Source organism: Agelaius phoeniceus, chromosome 1, assembly GCF_051311805.1.
Source record: "Agelaius phoeniceus isolate bAgePho1 chromosome 1, bAgePho1.hap1, whole genome shotgun sequence".
Taxonomy (NCBI): domain Eukaryota; kingdom Metazoa; phylum Chordata; class Aves; order Passeriformes; family Icteridae; genus Agelaius; species Agelaius phoeniceus.
This window is the reverse complement of record NC_135265.1, coordinates 132,024,089-132,041,958: the sequence shown is the minus strand read 5'-3', so window position 1 is coordinate 132,041,958 and position 17,870 is coordinate 132,024,089. Positions and strand designations below refer to the sequence as shown.

At 43.2% G+C, this 17,870-nt stretch overlaps 1 protein-coding gene across 1 annotated transcript in view; it reads left to right on the top strand.

Moving 5' to 3' along the window:
* The first annotated feature begins 735 nt into the window (after positions 1-735).
* LAPTM4B (lysosomal protein transmembrane 4 beta) overlaps positions 736-17,870 on the top strand; it is a 59,606-nt gene continuing 42,471 nt past the window's right edge. Inside the window, exon 1 of the mRNA XM_054635671.2 lies at positions 736-926. Coding sequence (XP_054491646.1) covers positions 831-926 — 96 coding nt within the window. The 5' untranslated portion in view covers positions 736-830. The remainder of the gene's footprint in view (positions 927-17,870) is intronic.

Genomic DNA, 17,870 nt, shown 5'->3' with positions numbered 1-17,870 from the left:
ACAGCCCACCATCATCAGGACATTAACTACAGGTAGTGGCCATGAGCTCAATGTTACCTTGTATATCAGTGACAGGAGGAAATTCCTGGCACCCCACTAGCAGCAACTTTGGGAGGGGATTAGGAGGGCACTGTGAAAGAAAACAAAGGTTCCTGGATGCAGAACTTGGGGTAAATTCAAAACATTCCATTACCTCCTCCAATATTATCTTTCCTTATAGAGAAATTGAGTTTATTTCTGCTACTTTGCCACTCAAAAATTGCGAGAAGCACTACAAGCTTTGCCAAGGAAGCGCTGAGCCGGTTCTCCCTCACAGGGCTCGTTCCAGGTGCAATGGGGAGCATCCCGCGGGGAGCATCTCCCGAGGAGCATCCCCCCGAGGAGCATCCCCCCGAGGAGCATTCCCTGAGGAGCATCCTCCCCGAGGAGCATTCCCTGAGGAGCACCCCCCGAGGAGCATCCCCTGAGGAGCATTCCCTGAGGAGCATCCCCCGAGGAGCATCCTCGGAGAGCGGCCCTGGCCCGGCAGCGCTGGGGCCGGGCTGCCGCTCGCTGAACTCCCGGGACTGCGCATCCCGAAACCTTCCCGCGCTTCGGCGCGGCTGCTCCGGGCTGCTGCTGCTGCTGCTGCGGGGACAGACGCCCGCAGAGCTCCCTCCGCCCTGCTGGGCTGGGCTGGGCTGGGCCGGGCCGTGCCGGGCCGTGCTCTCGGTCCCGCCCGCCGGGAGGGGCGGGCCCAGCCCGGCCCCAGCCCGGCCCCAGCCCGGCCCCGCCCCGCGGAGCGGCGCGGACAGAGACGCGGAGCAGCGGAGCCCCGAGGAGCCGCCGAGATGCTGAGCTCGCCCTGGGCGCGTTTCTACTCCAACAGCTGCTGCCTCTGCTGCCATGTCCGCACCGGCACCATCATCCTCGGCGTCTGGTACCTGGTAAGCGTGGCCCGGCCCCGGGCGCTCGGGGCAGGGGCAGCCTGGGGGGCTGCTCCGTGCGTGGGGATGCCGATCACGGCGGCCCAGGCTGCCCGGGCGCCTCAGGCGGGTATCGCAGGGAGCCGCGCTGCTGGAGCAGCGGAATGCGCAGGCAGCGCCGCTGATCCCGGCGGGCACCGGCTCTGCGAAACTGGGGCACGGAGCGAGTGCGTGTGCAGGGGCCGGGGCAGCGGGCAGGGGATACCGTGCACGGGCAGGCGCGGGTGGGCCTCAACCCAAAAGCCGTGTGGGGGTTGGAAATGTGATAAGTGAAGACCCCTGGGGTGAAGGTTTTCCCCCAAACTTCGGGGTGGTCTCAAGCCGGAGCTGGCTGCAGCACACGGGCCCCGCCGCTGCATTAGCTCCAGCAAGGCTGCCTGGCCCCTGGGCACTCCGCGCAGAAAATCATGTTTTATCATCTTTGGTCCCTGCTTCATACCGCGTTCGGGTGTTCTTGTCACTGCTGTCCCTGTGTGGCCGGTCATCGTTCGGCAGTAGCGTTTTGGTCTGCCTGGTTGGGAGCTGAAGCCTTCCAGGCAGCTGTTCGCAGGTACTGGAGAGATGCCTTGCTTCTGCCGGGATTGCACGACACGAGTGAGGAATTTACCCTGGGGACACCAGCGTTACCATCAGTTATCAAAGGCTGTCGGGCGCTCGGTTATTTGGCCCGGGGAGCCGCGTTAAGCTCTCAGTTCCTCTCTGCCCATTGTTTCCCCATCCTTTGCAATGTGGGGAAAGCGGTTTTCCCAGAGCTGGTCCAGCTGTAGTCGCAGGGTGTTCAGAATAAAAAGAACTGGTTGTTTGCTGTAGGTAACGTAGATGCACTTCTCAGCCTGCTCCGTCTCTCGGTGTGAGGAATCGATCTCCGTCTGATGGCGAGGCTGAGCAGAGCTGTTTGCCAAGCATCATTTTTCAAATGATTGCAGACGGAAGCAGATTAGACCCGGGCTCATTTGCTAACTACTGAAATTCCCTGCAGCAGCAAGTGAAAAATGCAGGGCTGCCTCCACTGTAAGGCAGCTTATTAAATAAATTCAACCCGTGTAATAAAAAAGCTAGGTTGACATTTATGTCCTAGAAATCATATAAAATGTTCTATGTCCTGTAAAATATGTATTTCACCACTGAGAAAATTGTGCATTAGTTGAACCATTTCTTGCTCCTGGTTTAATAAAATATGGTTAATAGCAACATCCACAGCTGTACAATACTGACAATATTGTAAAATATGCCTCTCTTTGCCTGGCTGCAGTTAAGTTTTGCTAAGTTGTAATATGACCTGAAAGCTTTTGAACATTTCTTCTAGGGAGTTTATTATTTCTTTCTGCCTTCAGCTGAACGAAGCCTTTTCACATTGGCTCCACAGAGAAAGGGATATAGATATTTTATCTGTTCAGTGGACCTAAAGTTATTTGAGGAAGAGGGAAGTGCATCACCTCGGCTTGGATACAAAGAAAAGTCTGGCAGCTTTTAAGACTGTTACCTAATCTGTTATAAACATTTAAATACCAGTGGGCGAATTTCACATAGTATTTTACTGCAAAATTTGGTCTTAAATTTCCTTTCCTATGAGCAGGTATTTCCTGATTTACACCTCTTGCTTTTTTTGCTTTCATAACTTTTTCAGGGTGGATTTCTAAATTACTTCAAACTGATAGAGCACACGTTTCTTTCTGTGCTTTTTTCGCTATTGCAAGTATTTGAATTTTAAATTTAATAATTAAGAATAGATATTTAGGTGCATGTAGATAATAAATGCTAAGCCTTTTTGATTGCTTATTATGTTAGGAAACAACAAGTAAGGAAGGAGTGGTTCCTTGAATGAATGGCCCTGGTTGAAAGATCTGGCTGATAAAGTCAAATACAAATAGATTTCTTTGGCTCAGAAGAACAGTTATGGTTTGGTTACATAACCATATAACATAACATATAAAACCATATAACATAACATATAAACCCATATCATGGTTTTATTACTATGTGCTGTTGAAGGTTAACATAAAAATAGATGTTGTCCTGGTGGCATTTTTTTTCTCTGCATGTATTTTGGGTGATTGCTTTATTCCAAACCACACATGACCTGTGAGCATTACTTCAAAGTTCAAAAACCCTCTCTGAGTTTTTGCAACACCACCATGTATTCTATATATGCTTTGCCATTATTCCATACAGGAAATTACTTGAGGAAAAACATCAACCTTGAGAATGAATAGTTTTCTTGTTGCTTTTTCATTCCTCACTACCTGTGAGGCATAAGTTTTATTAATTCTATGACAATGAATACAATGATTCAGTAGTAGAAGCATCTGAAGGAGGGAAAAGCAGTAGCTTAGAAGTTTTGGCAGACTTTTAACACAACATTTTCACATGTTGAACCACTTTTGAGTTAGCAGAATTTCAGGAGGCAGAATTTAATGTCTGAGTAAATGTGGAAAAAATAGCGGCTGAGATGGAATTCATCTTCCCATAGCAACCCTCCGGGTTCCACGCTGTGCACAGAGTTGGAAAGGTGTTGATAACACACCAGGTGTTGATGACACACCAGGGTTTTGTCTGCTGCTGAGCAGTGCTGCACAGCCCTGGTGCTGTGCCTCAACATTCTGTCCCCCCCGCCCCCCCATCAATAAGCTTTAAGTTTAATGTTTTAATTTCGTTTTAATGGTTTAACTGGGTGTTTGGAGGCCCACAAATAGTGGGGAGAGTGAGAAGCTGAGTGCGCGTGGAGTTGTCAATGCTGCTGTTGAGGGAGTTTTCCCACAAAAGTTTTCCCAAGGGGCAGGGAGCTTTTCCAGCTCAAGCACAGCAGCCACAGACACTTACAATGGTCTCATAAGGTATCAATAGCTGGGAAATAAATATTTAACTTTACTCTATTTTAGAACATGATGTATCTCAGAATTCTAATGTTTCTATAGCAGCTCTTCTGTTTCAGTAGTTTCTTCCTGGTAGAGCCATTGGTGCTCATCTACAGTAATATAACACGCTGCTGTGTGATATTGCAATATAGCAAAATAATGCAATATACATAAAGTCACTGAGCACTGAGGTCCTTCAGTGTAAAAAGTAACTTGTAAAGGTTGGAGTAGCCAGGGGAAATTTCCTGAAAAGAATATCTAATGGGGTTGCAGAATAGCCCACACTTCAGGGACTGGTGTGCTGCCTTAGGGAGAAAAGCTTAACCGAGGGTGCTGCAATGTTAAATACAAATATTATGCTAAGGATTAAAATGTCAGCAGTATGGCTGACTGGGGGTTAATGTTTATTTCAAACCTGAAGACCAGTTTGGTTTGGCTGGTTATTAATTTTTGAGTTTTTATCTGAAATGGACTGTACACTTGTCTGTATTGTAACATGACATCAGAAGTCACAGTAGTAATGCAGAAACATTTTGGGGCACAAAAGTCTTAAAAATGTTGTATTTTAAAAAAACAAACCAAGTTAAACTAGAAAGTCACTTCCCATAGCTGAATTTTGTCACTGTGCTGTTCAGGACAGTGACAATGCTGAAATGAGCCAACTTCAGTTCTGATCTCCAGTGGGTGCTGGAGTCTGGGGGAAACTGGCATTTCAGTTTCCAAGTGACCCAGTCAGTGCTGGTCAGTCAGAATAACAACACCCCTGTCAGTGACAGCATTCATAAACACAGCATGTCTTCTTCCTGAGGAAATGGACCCCACTTTCCTTGTCTAAAACACAAAGAAAGAGCAACATCAGATATGCTGACAGTGTCATGGAAGGATTTTCCATTCTCCTGACAGTGGGGTTTCTGCACACCCTGAGGATCCACTGACACCATCTGGGATAGCAGGAATTCTGATTATTTCTGATTGCTTTGGTGGGGAGAAGATGGAATTGTAAGGTATCAGTTAAAAAAACCCCAGACAATAAAAGAAGGATCCTTCTTGTTTGAGCTCTGTGTGCCCAGTGCCTCAGTGCAGCAGAGCCTTGGGCACAGGCTGCTCCTCCCCGTGGTCCCACAGCCCCCCAGGACCCTGCAACATCACCTTTAGCACCTCCAGTGCCAGTGCAGTGCTGCTGGCCCTGGGCAGGGATTCTTGCAGAATGGGGTGTGCTGTGCATTCACCATTGCCATGCCTGGGGAGCCACTGCCCTCCCGGAGCTCCTGACAGTGAGGGGCTAAAAATAAAAACTAATGGGAGGCTGAGAACCTTTTATAACCACAGGGTATCGAGCTGTGTGGCTCTCACTGAAGGATGTGCAGTAAGAACATAAATAGAGCAAGCTGAAGTTTTTAGTTAAGGTGGGTTAAATGTTTGAGCTGCTATTTGTGGAAAGCTCGGCGTGAATTGCTGGTTGTGACATTTCAGTTCTGGATTTTTTTGAATATACTGTTGAAAGCATGTCTAATATCTATCTCTGTCCCAGTCATCTTTTAGTAAAAGGATTGAATCCTAATGATGAAAAAATATACTGGTAGTAGACTTATATTGCAAAGGAAAAGAAAAGCACGATGGGCTATGGTCTCACTGATTTAAGGTTGAACCCCCTGACAGGACTGGTAGAGTGAACTTGATCTGATGTCAAAAGGAGAGTGAAAATATATATTTTGTGACTAGGCCACATTTATGTCCTGGCATTTTTCAAGCCTCATGCAAAACAGCATGTATGGCAATGTGCTCAAATACCAGTTAGAAGATTTCAGTAATCTTGGCTTACTTGGCAGGGGGTAGAGATCAGCAGTGACTGCTCATGTAAACAAAATATCCCTGCACTGGAGCCTTCCAAGCTGCTGCATCCACTCTCCTGCAAGCTTTACACTGTCTGAGACTACTCACATCACCAGACAGTTGTGACTGAGGGTCCCTTGAACAGGTTGTGAAGGCCTTTTTAGGGAAAAGAAAGAAATTCTAAGAAGAAGTTCTTGATTATTTTTAAACCTGGGAAAATCAGGAGATTTTGAAAACTGAAAAAAGAACTGAAGTTGTGAAAAGAGCAAAATGACACAATCAGAAAGCCTGATGTGTTATCTCAGTGTCAGGTTGTGGGAATTTTCATGAATACAGATATGAGGCCTTATGTTTTACTTAGAAAATTAGCTTTATATGGAATGAAGTGGGCTAAAAAGAAAGGATTTTCAACTTTATGTCTGTATGAAGGGCCATAGTAGCCAGCTCACTGAGGGCTCAGTTCCTCCACATCACCCAGGGATGTCTCTTCCAGTGTTGTCCCAGTGGGATATAGCTGGGGTTGGGTGGGATTATCCTGCACCTTTACCACCTCCACTGACAGCCCAGTACTGCTGGCCCTGGGGAAAGGATTCCTGCAGAATGGGGCCTGCTGTGAATTCACCAGGTGCTTCCTCTCCATGGCCAAGACCTGGGCTGTATATTCAGGGGAAAGAGCTGGGTGATGCCAATGACATTCCTAATTCCCATCCCTTGGTAAGAGACGTAGTGTCAGCAGTACGGGAAATTTCTCCACTAGCAACTGAAGGTGTCATAATGTCAAAATACATGAGATTCCAAATTCTTCTAATAGAAATGGCTATTGATTAAATTGAAATATTAGGAATTGATTAAATATTTATGTCCCAAGTGCCATGTCTATAAAATCATCATTAGTTTTTCTGTTGTCTGTACTTCGTAAGATGAAACACAAGATCATGGAAAAAAACCAGTAACATTCCCCAGTAACTCAATAGACTCTTCCTATGCACATGCTTGCTGCTGTGGAGAGTGGAGAGAAAACTTGGAATTCATTATGAATAGGGGAGAATATTAATCTTACTTTTAAAGGCTTCCCTGATGATTGATGTACATGTTGAATATCCAGCTGAGACTGGAGTCAAAGGAGTTCAGGGTATGTGCTCTTGGACTGGATCACATCCATTTCATTATCTTCAAGACCAGAGGGAAAAAAAATTACTGATTCTGCACACAAATACCTGCTCAGGCCCTGTATGTTATTTACTTAACAAACTGAAAGCACATGTATGAATTTTATGTATGTCATAGCAAAAATAAAGACCAATGATGATCATTAGCAAGAACAAAATGATCTTATCTGAAGGACCTTCTCAATAACCATATTCTGACTGTAACTTCTCTAGAGATACATTATGAAATAATTTAATATCTATTAGCTTCAAGAGTGGCATCAGGATAACTTCTTGAAGAACTCTCTTATGCTGTGCACAGGCCCAGGTTGGTTCCTGCAGTGCAGGACCTTATCCCATCTTTTTTCTCCAATTCATGCTTCAGGCCCTCTTCAGTCAAATTGCAAAATAAAGGACAGCATGGGAGGAATTTAAATGGCACAATCAATAAAATAGCTTGCAAAGAGACTAACCTGTGTGTGACAGAATCCATCCCTGAGCAGGCCAAAAAGGTTATCTGAACAAAAGATGGGTTCATTGGTATGCCATATCCCAAGTTTTACCTGTGCTTTCTGCTCTTGGTGGAAAAAACCCCGTATTTGTGTGTTTCCTGTGCTGTAGAAAGAAGCAGAAGCAGCATTTTATTAGTCTGTCCCAGACTCTGTCATACATCAGTATGACATTAAAATATTTATTAAAATTGTTTTTTCTTGCAAAAATCTTTTAAGTTATTGGAGGGACAAAATTTCTTGAAAATGTCTTTTGGGCAGCTCTTGCACTTACTGAACTGTTTATTAGTCTGTGACACAACACAAGGATTTATGAAAATGTCTTTAAGCTCTAATCCCCTCACACAGGCAGTGTTTCTTATATCCCCAAATACCACAGTAGGATATTTCATGGAGTATGTAATCATTGCAATGACAGCTGATAATCTGCATCAGCTGTTTTGATAATCACACAGTCGTCTCATGTAATCAATACAATTATCACCTCAGAAACTGCAAACCTTTGTGAAATACCCATTTTTTCTTATTAAGGCCTTCAATTGGATAATAAATTCCTTTCAGCGAGAAAACAGATGGTTGGTTGTAAGAGGAGCAAAGTTTACATAAATGCTTGTTGAAGGAAAGAATCCCATTAAGAGTTCAGTATGCTGTAATTACATTTGGGTTTTTATACAAAAAATCATGAATATATTTATAGAAAGGAAAGGAGGTATTACATTAATCAAGTAAAATGTGTTTGGAAGTTCTGTTGAAGGTTAATATGTATCTCCTAGTGAGCCAGAGGAGAACACATTAAGCTTCCTAAACTGATCGTTGATTAGACTGACGTCAGTGAAAATGCAATTAGTCTTATATATTCTTGGACATATGGAACGGATGTTGTAAAATAGCCAGGAATTAATTTCCTTGATTGCTTTCTTTTTCTCTTTGTTTTATTGTGAGGCTTGTGCTTTGACTGTAAAACTCTGCAAGTTTAAAGTGGCCGAGGCTTGAAGATGTGCAGGGCCTTTTCTGTGCTGCTCTCAAGCAGGGCTGGAGGTTTAAAGTCCCAAATCTCCAAAGAGCAGAATAAGAAGCAAAAACCCACACTTGTGTCTGAAGGTGTCAGAGAGTGCTCCTGGTCAGTGTGAGGTGAATTGCCAGGGAGGCATCCCTGAAGATTAATATGGACTTGAGCCTAGCACACTGTTCCTGGACCTCCTGAGGGTCAGCTCTTTTTCAGGTGTCTGCAGTCAGCTCTAACTATTGTTATCCTGGTACTCAGCCTTGAAAGGGGTTTTGAGAGTGCTGTGACTGCTTTTCATTTTGTTGCTGGCATGTGCTGAGCAAGGTCTTGTTCTATCCAGAGATATATTAAGCTGCTTAAAACAGACAAGACAAATGCTTTTGGCAGAAACACAGATTTGTGGGAGATTTTCACCTTGGAGAGATGCATTTCCCAACAGTGAAACAGCTGTGGCCAGCCAGACAGGATACAAGTGATCGTGTTCTTTACTATTTCTGTAATTATCTGTACTGTACCATCCTTCCACTTCTTCCTTGCATGACTAAATCTCTGCCTTGGGCTGCAGAGTGCTCTAAGGGTGCAGTCACTTGTATGGCTTCTCTGGATACTGCCTGTGGTGGCTACATAGGAATAATGGATCAAAGATTTCGTGTGTTTTGGTGCTGGTCTTTGTTAGGTTTTTTTTTTTAATGAAGTGTTTGTGTCTCTCCAAAGCAAAGCCCAGTCCTCTCAGCAGTGCAGTGGCCAAGTCCAGGAGGGTGAGGGGGCTCTGAGCACAGACAGCACTGGGGGCTGCTGTAGGACACACAAAGTGCTGGCCAGGGCCACAGAGTAGCAGCTCCTGGCCCATCCTCTGTCACAGGCCACACCAATGTCTGGATCTGGGACCTGCCACAGCTCATATCACAGTCACACTTCAGCAGGTCTGCCCTCAAGCTTTCAGTCAGCTGCGAGGCTCAAACATGCATTTTTGGAACTCAAGGAGAAATGCAGAAACCAAGCAAATCCCACCTGAACAACTCTTTTTCTAATAAGGTTTTATTGCATACCAATTTTCTGCTAGTTCTCCACTGCATCCTGGACCAAGATGACCTTTAGGAGAAATTGTGTATATGTGATTATGTTTCTCCATAAATATTTCCCTAGAGGTCTTGCTGGGCAGAAGACCTCAGCAGTCATTTTCAGGACTTTCCTTAGATACAGGTTCAACTTGCATTAAATAAAATGGAAAAGCAACAAAAGACTCCACTGATAAATTTGTATACAAATAGCTTATTTCCTTAAACCAGGGAAGGACTAAGATTAAATAGTGTTACAATTCTGTTATTAAAATTATGAAAGAAATTACTCTACTCAAATTAAAATGCAAGCAAGACCATATCCCAAAGTCAGTAGTATGGATTTTATTTAACAGCAAATAGGAGGTAGAAAGAGATAGAAGGAAATAGAAAAGGAGGGGGGAGGAGAAGAGCATGACAGAGAGACAGATTAAGGGGAAAATATCACCACTCCATGGATCCTGATAGTGTCCTATTTATCCTGTTCTTCTGGTCTCCTTGGTGGTGAGGGTCCCTCAAAACACAGAGTTCAGTGGGTTAATGTGCACTCAGGGCAGCTGGGAATGCCCAGGGGGCTCCCTGCAGGAGCAAGTGTGACACAGTCTCTTGCCACAGGCTCTGGAGCAGTTGCATCACTGCATCCCGTGCAGTGCTCTGCTGCAAGCACTCAGGAACAAGCCTGGGAGCCCTCTGGGGGTCCTTGATGGATTATGGCACCCCCTCAGTTGCCTCTTGTGAATTTCCCATGGCTGTGGCCTGTGGGGTTGGGGTCGGGGAGATGGGTGTTCACTGTCTCTGGTTTATGCCACACACCCAAAACTCTCCTCCTGCCCCCTTGGTTGGGGGAGTCTGTGCAGACTCAGCAGCTGAGTCTGGGGGCTATGGCCTCCCCCACCTCAATCCCAGCCAGAGCTGATGTTCAGGACAGCTGCTGGGTTAGGCTTTCTGGAGGACACTTCATTCTCCCTCAGTCTGTCTCCTTGTCCCTAGACCTGAGATGATTGAACAGTAGTGTCACCTTTATCTTATCCCAAGGTCCCTTAGGCAGCTTAACTCACAGTCCCAAGTTACCCTCAGGAAGCATCTTCAGGGAGAGGAAGGCCTTGGTGGTTGCAGCTTCTTTATACAGTTTTGCCCTAATGGGCAAAAAGTCCTTCATAACAATATCTAAGCCACAAACCATAACATTGGAGTCTCTCACAAGTATATAACAAACTAAACTCTATCTCTAGGGAGACAGAAACCTCTCATGTGCATATTGCACAATCTGTCCATCTATTTTTTAAAATAAATTTAAGCATTACCATATTTCACTAATAACAGACCTCTTGTGGTTTGGGTTTTAAGCTTATTAAAAGATTGGCAGTAGGCAGTAGTTGAGTCATTTGTATAGAAGAGTGCTGGTAAATTATTCTGGACTTCCTATATCAATTGAATCAGCATAATCTTTAAAGTTCAGTGTTGAGTGTCATAGCAATCAAAGCTGAAATTGTGTATATAAAAGCTGATTGAAATATTTTATGCAGCTTTCTATTATATGCTCTCTATAATATGGACTTTGTAATTTGCTAGTCTGAGCCTGCCTGGATGATTCTTTGCCTTCCCCTAAGTAGTATGGAAAAATAGTGACAAGAATTACAGACTCTACCCTAACTTCTCTAAATTAAAGAATATAAAATCCTAATTGCTACTTCTGATCTGACTAATGCTCTTCCTATTCCAGTGCAGTATTTCAGATAGCAGCTAGAACCATGCTTTGAGAAACCACACAGAGAGAAAGAACAGCTTGTTCAGGGACAACATTTTCTTTTATTATCCTGTAATGTTAAGGTTGGGCAGTCACCTGAAGCAGGAAGGCTTATATTTTGTTTTTCAGATCTTTTGTGATATGACTAAACGCTTGCATTTCCTTTTAGTAAATAAATCATTTTTTTCTGAATTCCTTCAACCTTTTGGCTTCAGTAATAATGCCTGATAATGAGTTTCACTGGTCAGAGGAGTGAAGGATTCCCTTTTAACCCAAGTTCAAGTGTCCCTCCCTGTTTCTGTTCAATGGAGCTGTTTTGCTCCATTGGATGAAAAGATAGGATGAAAGTTGAGGGTGTCTGGGTTTCTAACTTGGACCACTCATTAAGCTGTGCATCACTAACACATCTGCAGCTTGTCCCCAGGCACTGGAAAGTTGAAGCATTTTCATTAGCATGAGGCAGAAGGCTTACACAGCAGGAAAAAGAGAGAGATGTCTACTCTGACAGCCAGGGCTCTCCTGCTCCTCCTCTCCTGGGGTTCACACCATGGCTGTGCTGTGCTCAGATGTAGCTCCTGTGCCCCCAGAGGGAAAGGGCTTGAATCACTGCTGGGAGACTTGTCAAGAAACATGGGTACACAGAAGGGACATCTTGTCTCTTGTTCCTTATGTGCTATTTGCCTGCTCTTCATGGCACTCAGCTTAAAACCTTTATTGATGAAATTGCCTCCTTGTTTCTTCTTCAGTTGGAGCTCAGAAAAAGCCCCCAGTGAACACTTACAAACACAAAACTTTGCCTAACAGGGAGACAGAGAATGGACAGAAAAATCTTCCTATATGGGACAATAAACCCTAATTCATTATCCACACTAACAGAGAAGTTTGGGAAATGCACCCCAGATAGTGCAAATCTACCATGAGCTAGTTAAATCCTGACCCTGGTTTTTTTTTCCTTTTTGAGTTCCTTAGAGTTCTTTTGTCCTTTTGATGAACAAAAGTGTTCTTGATTTTATTAAGATCTTCTATGCCTAAAGAAAAAAATGAAAATATGCAAAGAACATGCCTAGTGAAAAGGGAAAGGTAGATAGGGAGAATTAGACATTGAGATTCTTAAATAGACATTTTCCATTCATTCTTACTTTTTCTGATAGTGATACTGACTTCAAATATCCAAGTGCTGGAAAATACTCTTCTGTTTAGTTTCAAGGAGCAAAAGTAGTTTAAGACTGATGTTTTGTTTCTATAATTTCTGTAAAGAACAGAGTTTTTTGGAGACAGAGAAGTGGGTACAGGGCTTCTGCTTGAGATTTTCTTAAGTTTTACTAAAAATCTTTAGGATTTCTTACTGCTAAAATTAATGTCCTTGGCAATTTGCTTCCTTAGTATCTCTGTAGAGGACAACAAACTAAACCATGCCAGTTTTGTGGGATACTAAAAATATGCTAGAACTCCATGTGCCAGTTCCTACATATTACAGGGCTTCCCAGTGTCATGAAAGCAGCTCTGGAACTGTAAAAAGGGGCACAGGCAAGGAGTTAGTTCACCACCAATGCTGAGATTTAAGGAGAGTGCTTAAGTGGATCTCTCTTGAGTTCAGTGAGGCTGAAAGCAGTCACAGAATTAAAACTATATAAACATCTTTCACCACTCATAACACTCAGACTGCTACATGCATGGATTCAGTTATATATTGAACCCTCAACAGAAATAAAGCTGGGGGGAGCTCTTCTTTTTTCCTGTAAATATAGGTATCTCTCTTCACTGCATTAGAAAGCCTTGGGAGAGCTGCAGTAGAACATTTGTAGAGGGGAACCTGTAGACTTCAATAGAAACATCACTCTGTTTTTAATGCAGTGTATTGATTTAAAGTGAGCATAATATTTCTTCTTCTAAACTCCTTTAACAAAGCTATTTTATTTTGACTCTTGACTGAAAGCCATTGTAGCTCCTGGCAAGCCATTGTAACTCCATTCTTTCAGTGTTTACAGACATTTGTGTAAGTTGCTGGCCAAAGCATTTCTCTGTCTGCTTGAATTAGGGATCATCAGTAGATTGGTGTTAATGGCATGCTCTTAGGAGCTACTGGAACTAATTTTATTTTAGATAAGCTGGGACAGATAGCATGCAGCTGCACTTCTACAAAAGGTCTGAAATGATAGTGATGTTTGTTTTCTGGTCACCTGTTGCTGCAGTGGTTTCTGACACTGCTCCCCTGCATTTTATTCCCGTGAGTCACCAGAGTTCACTGCTGACCTGTAACCAATGACATGGAGAAAAGATGACTTATTGACTGTAGAAGTCTGAAATTTCCATGCATTATATAATTTATAATTGCTGGGTGCTTTCTGTGGAAGACATGAGGTTGTGTCCTTGCATCCTAAACACTGGGCATCCTCTCCAGCAGAACTGCCTCACATTGTCCCTAATCTGCTGGTTCTTTGTCACAGTGCAGGTGGAAGCAGCATTGGTGGCTGGTGGTCAATCCCAGTCTCATCACCTGCTCCTGCTCATGCCTGCATGCACCTTCCTCACACAGCTGTTGTTGTTTAAAGTGGCTTCTACTCAAATCTGAAATTATGTTTTATAAGCCCACAGCAGGAACTCCAGTTACTGCTCCAATATCTGGATGTCTCTTCCACAATATTTCCTCTTTCCCCTTGGCTTCATACATTTTGTGGTTTCTATAAAGCATTATTTATTATTTTCTATAAAGCATTATTTGTTATTTTCCTCCCCTTCATTGATTAAAAAAGTGGATGTAATTCCATCTGGCTGCCAGAAAAGTAAGATTTTGGATTTTTTAAAGATAATTCTTTTATTTCCATATCAGAATAAGGGCACAGTTGGGCATTTTTAGGATTTTCTGTAGGTTCTTTGTCCAGTGTGTTGTTAGGGCACTCTGAACACCATCCTGCAGGGACTGAGCCCAGAAGTGATCTGATCACCACCAGCCCCAGCAGGGCAGGGGATAAACCAGGGGGGCCAACCAAAAGCAAAGAGGGCTGGGGCCAGGGCCACAGCTGGAGAGAAGCTGCAACCTGCCTCTGCAGGGTCCTCCCAGGGAGCATGGCTGGGCACTGGCATGTCTTGTACCACTGGCACAGAGACCCCAGGCTGCCCTGGATGGGGTCCTGGGCCATGGGCAGGGGTGTGGAGAGGCTCAGGTTGGGGCTGTGCAGGTCAGATAAGGCTGTGAGTGTCCCTGGAGCTCCTCTCCTGAGCCCCTGGCAGCACTGGGTGCTCTCAGCTGTAGGACCCTGTGGTCACAGTTCTGACTTGATAGTGCAAAGTCTTGCATTTATTCTTATTGAGCACCTGTCATGGGCAGAGTGGGAGCTTCAGATAAAGTTTATTAAAGAAACCCTCCTGTTGAGTTACAGGGTGTAGAAAGGATCCCCTTGCTTTTTAAACTCCTCCTAGAGGAGTCTTGGTGTGGCTGGATCCAGTCTTAACCCCAGACTTCATCAACAGTTTATGTCTAAAGGATTATATAGGTATAACTGATCCTTTATACAACTTTGTCCCACAGGATAAAGGACAGCAGACCAGATATGTTTAAATAAATAAATATAATGGTTTTATTATAATAATGATTAGACTAAACTATCTTAACCAGAATTATTATATACTATAACATAGTATATTATTAGATACTATAACACAGTATAGGAGATATAACAACTATTATAGTACACCATGAAGCAATATTGAAACAATTGTATTAAAGCTAGCAAGAACAATTAATTGATATTTAATTGTTATTAACAGATTGATATTACCCACCCATATCAGTGACCAAGGGCCAGTTTCTTTCACTCAGCCTTGAAAGGTAACCTTGAAGGGCATCCCCACTCAAGGGAGAGGTCCCCACACATGCACTGCAGGAAGGGGTGTGGTAGAAGGCCCTGCTGTTCAGTTTGGAGCTGGGTGATTTTCTGTCAGCCATTCTGTCTCCAGGCCAGCTGTGTCAGCTCAGAGCTTTAGATAAACTATCAGCAGTGGCACTCGTTTGTTCCTTTATCCAGGTATTTTTGCAGGTCTGCCACATTTTCATCTCACTATCAGAGTGTTTAACTTTGGGATTGAGTCAGACTTGGCTTCAGCCATTGTTCAGCACCAAAGGCAGCATGAATTCCCCCTCTTTGTTTACCACTGACAGCTTGGAAAGAGGACACTGCTCAAGTTATTTTACCCCATTCCAGGGAGAGCATCCTGCTGCTCCCACTGCTGTATGGCCATGGACACGTTTCAGTTTCTCCATCCATGAAAAGAGGACAGAGTGTCTCACTGGGAAGGTACAGGGTTTAGCAGCTTCCTGCAACTTTGCATGATTAAAATGCTTTCTAAGCATTGCTGATTGGTTGTTACACTATTTGTTGCTGAAGAAAGGTAAAACATCTTGAAGGAAATTTTGGCCCTATCAAAATTCTTTTCCTAGAATGGAGATTTCAACTCTCATACTAACTACATATACCAACAGGGAATAATTTTTTATGCTCTTGTCCTTGATTGTGTGTCCTTGGAAAACATTACATCAAGAAGTTTTTAGACAGACAGAATTTATGCATTAGAGCATTTTTCAAAATTCAACAGTCACATCACTTTCAAAGCAAAAGGAAAACCCTAATGAACACAATACACCCAACTGTGCACACATTTCTGGGAGAAAGAGGGAGCAAACAAACACATGGTGTATTTCACTTGCACTGCTGACAGCACAGCTGGAAAGTGCTCGGATGATTATGAGCATCTCAAGAGAACAAACTGATAGAACAGAAAAGTAATGCACTAAAGAGCATTAGAGAGATTCCTACTGACTGCAGCAGACTTCAGATCAGGCAAACACAATATATGTCTTATACAGAATTTAAGGCAATGCTGACAATCACATAATCTGAATCAGGACATATCCATAAGGAGAAAGTAGAGTGTGTAGGTCAGTATTTTATGAATTTTCATGGCTATATCTGTACTCAAAAATATGTCTTTAAATAGCAACACTCTATGCATTTATGGTTTCTGATTGCTTGGATATTTTGAGTAGTCTTCTTAGGTAACATATTTATTCCTGGCTTATATCTTCCAGCTTTCCACAAAGGAGTATAAAACAAGAACTAAGTTGTGATATGGAGTTATACATGATGTTAAAACCCAGTAAGATTTATGGAATGTACTTTGAATTTTGATAGTCACCTGATGTCTTCAAAACCAAGAGAAAGACAAGACCATGCTACAGCATTCCCCACACAGTTATTTAACTATTCTATGTAAAAATGCAGTAATGACAATCTCTAACCCCCTCCAGACAATCTCTATCTGCTTCTTTTCTTATTGTTCACCACACTGTCTAACTTAAATTTTCTTTTGCTATAATTCAGATCTGTTTACCCAGTGGATCTGTTGCCTTGTTCTTTTCCCCCACCTTTCTGCTCATAAAAGACTGAGAGCACCTCCCCCTACCTTTTCCTTGCTAAGCAACCCCTGGTTTTTCCCTACCTGTCCTACATTCCAGATGTCTCACTGCCCTCTGTTCTGATGCAGGATCCTCCCCAGGGTTTTTCCTTGTACGTTTTAGAAGGACTTTGAATCCTTTCTGCAGAGCCCATGGAGGGCAAGTGGGAAGATAGTTTATGCATCTAATGCCCAGGTTTCTGCAGCCCTGCCCAGCACCATGTAGCCACAAAGCTGAGCTTATGGGATTCCACTGAGTTGTGTTCAGTTAATTCACTGCCACACTCAGACTCTTTTCTGAGCAATTGTCACTTACTCAGTGTTTTTGCCTCAAATTCTTCTGAAGTTCTTCACAAATGTGTTTCTCTATGCTTTTTGGTGCTGAATTGTGCTCTGTTGTCTGAATTCTGCTCTAGTTGGTCAAAATAATTGTAATCTTATTTCACAAAGTGCTTACAACTTGTCTGCAAATTAGAGAAAGGTAGAGGTTACGAGTGACTTAACGAGTCTCTCAATGATACTGGAAAACCCCAATCAATAGATCTTTGCTGGCTGTGAGGCCTTAAATCTGTCACAGCTGTTCTTTCAGTACAGTTATCCAGCTGGCAGGGCATTCACCTTCCTGCACATCCAACCAAACCAGGTTTTCCATGCTCATTTGTGAGAATCTCAAAATGTCAAAAAGGGAGCTAAGATGCAGAGATGTTATCTACTGCTTCTGCCCTATCCATAAGACCTCTTGGTCTGTCAGAGAAGGAAAAACAGATAAATTACTTACAGTTTGTCCTTGACAAGCCCGTGGTGATTGTCACCATACAAATTTGAAGTGTTAATGGGAAGACTGCTTGATTATGTCTTGTTATTTTGTTCTCACAGTCTATCTAGCAATTCATTACATGACCTTCCTGCTTTGAAATTGCATAAACTGTGCTTGCTCTTTTCTTGTCTTCTGAACTCAATCTATTCTCAGCAGTTTTCTAAGATTGCTAACAGATCTGGTATCAGCTGGACTTGATGGAATTTACCTATCAAAAAGGATTTATCTTACCTGAGAAATTCTCTAGCCTGTTATGTCTTGAAATAACCTGTGCTACACCTACACCTTCTTGTTGCTGTTAGTAACCTGTGATCAGATTAGGATGGCTTTGAAGTGAGAACCAAAGCAATGAAATCCATCTTTCCAAGCGTACTGTTTTCAGCTTTCTTCTTTCCATTTTCTTCTTCACCAGTTATCTTCCTAGTTCTGCAGAATAAGCTTTTAGCCTGGCTGTATTATTTCATGCTGAGCAATCTTCTTT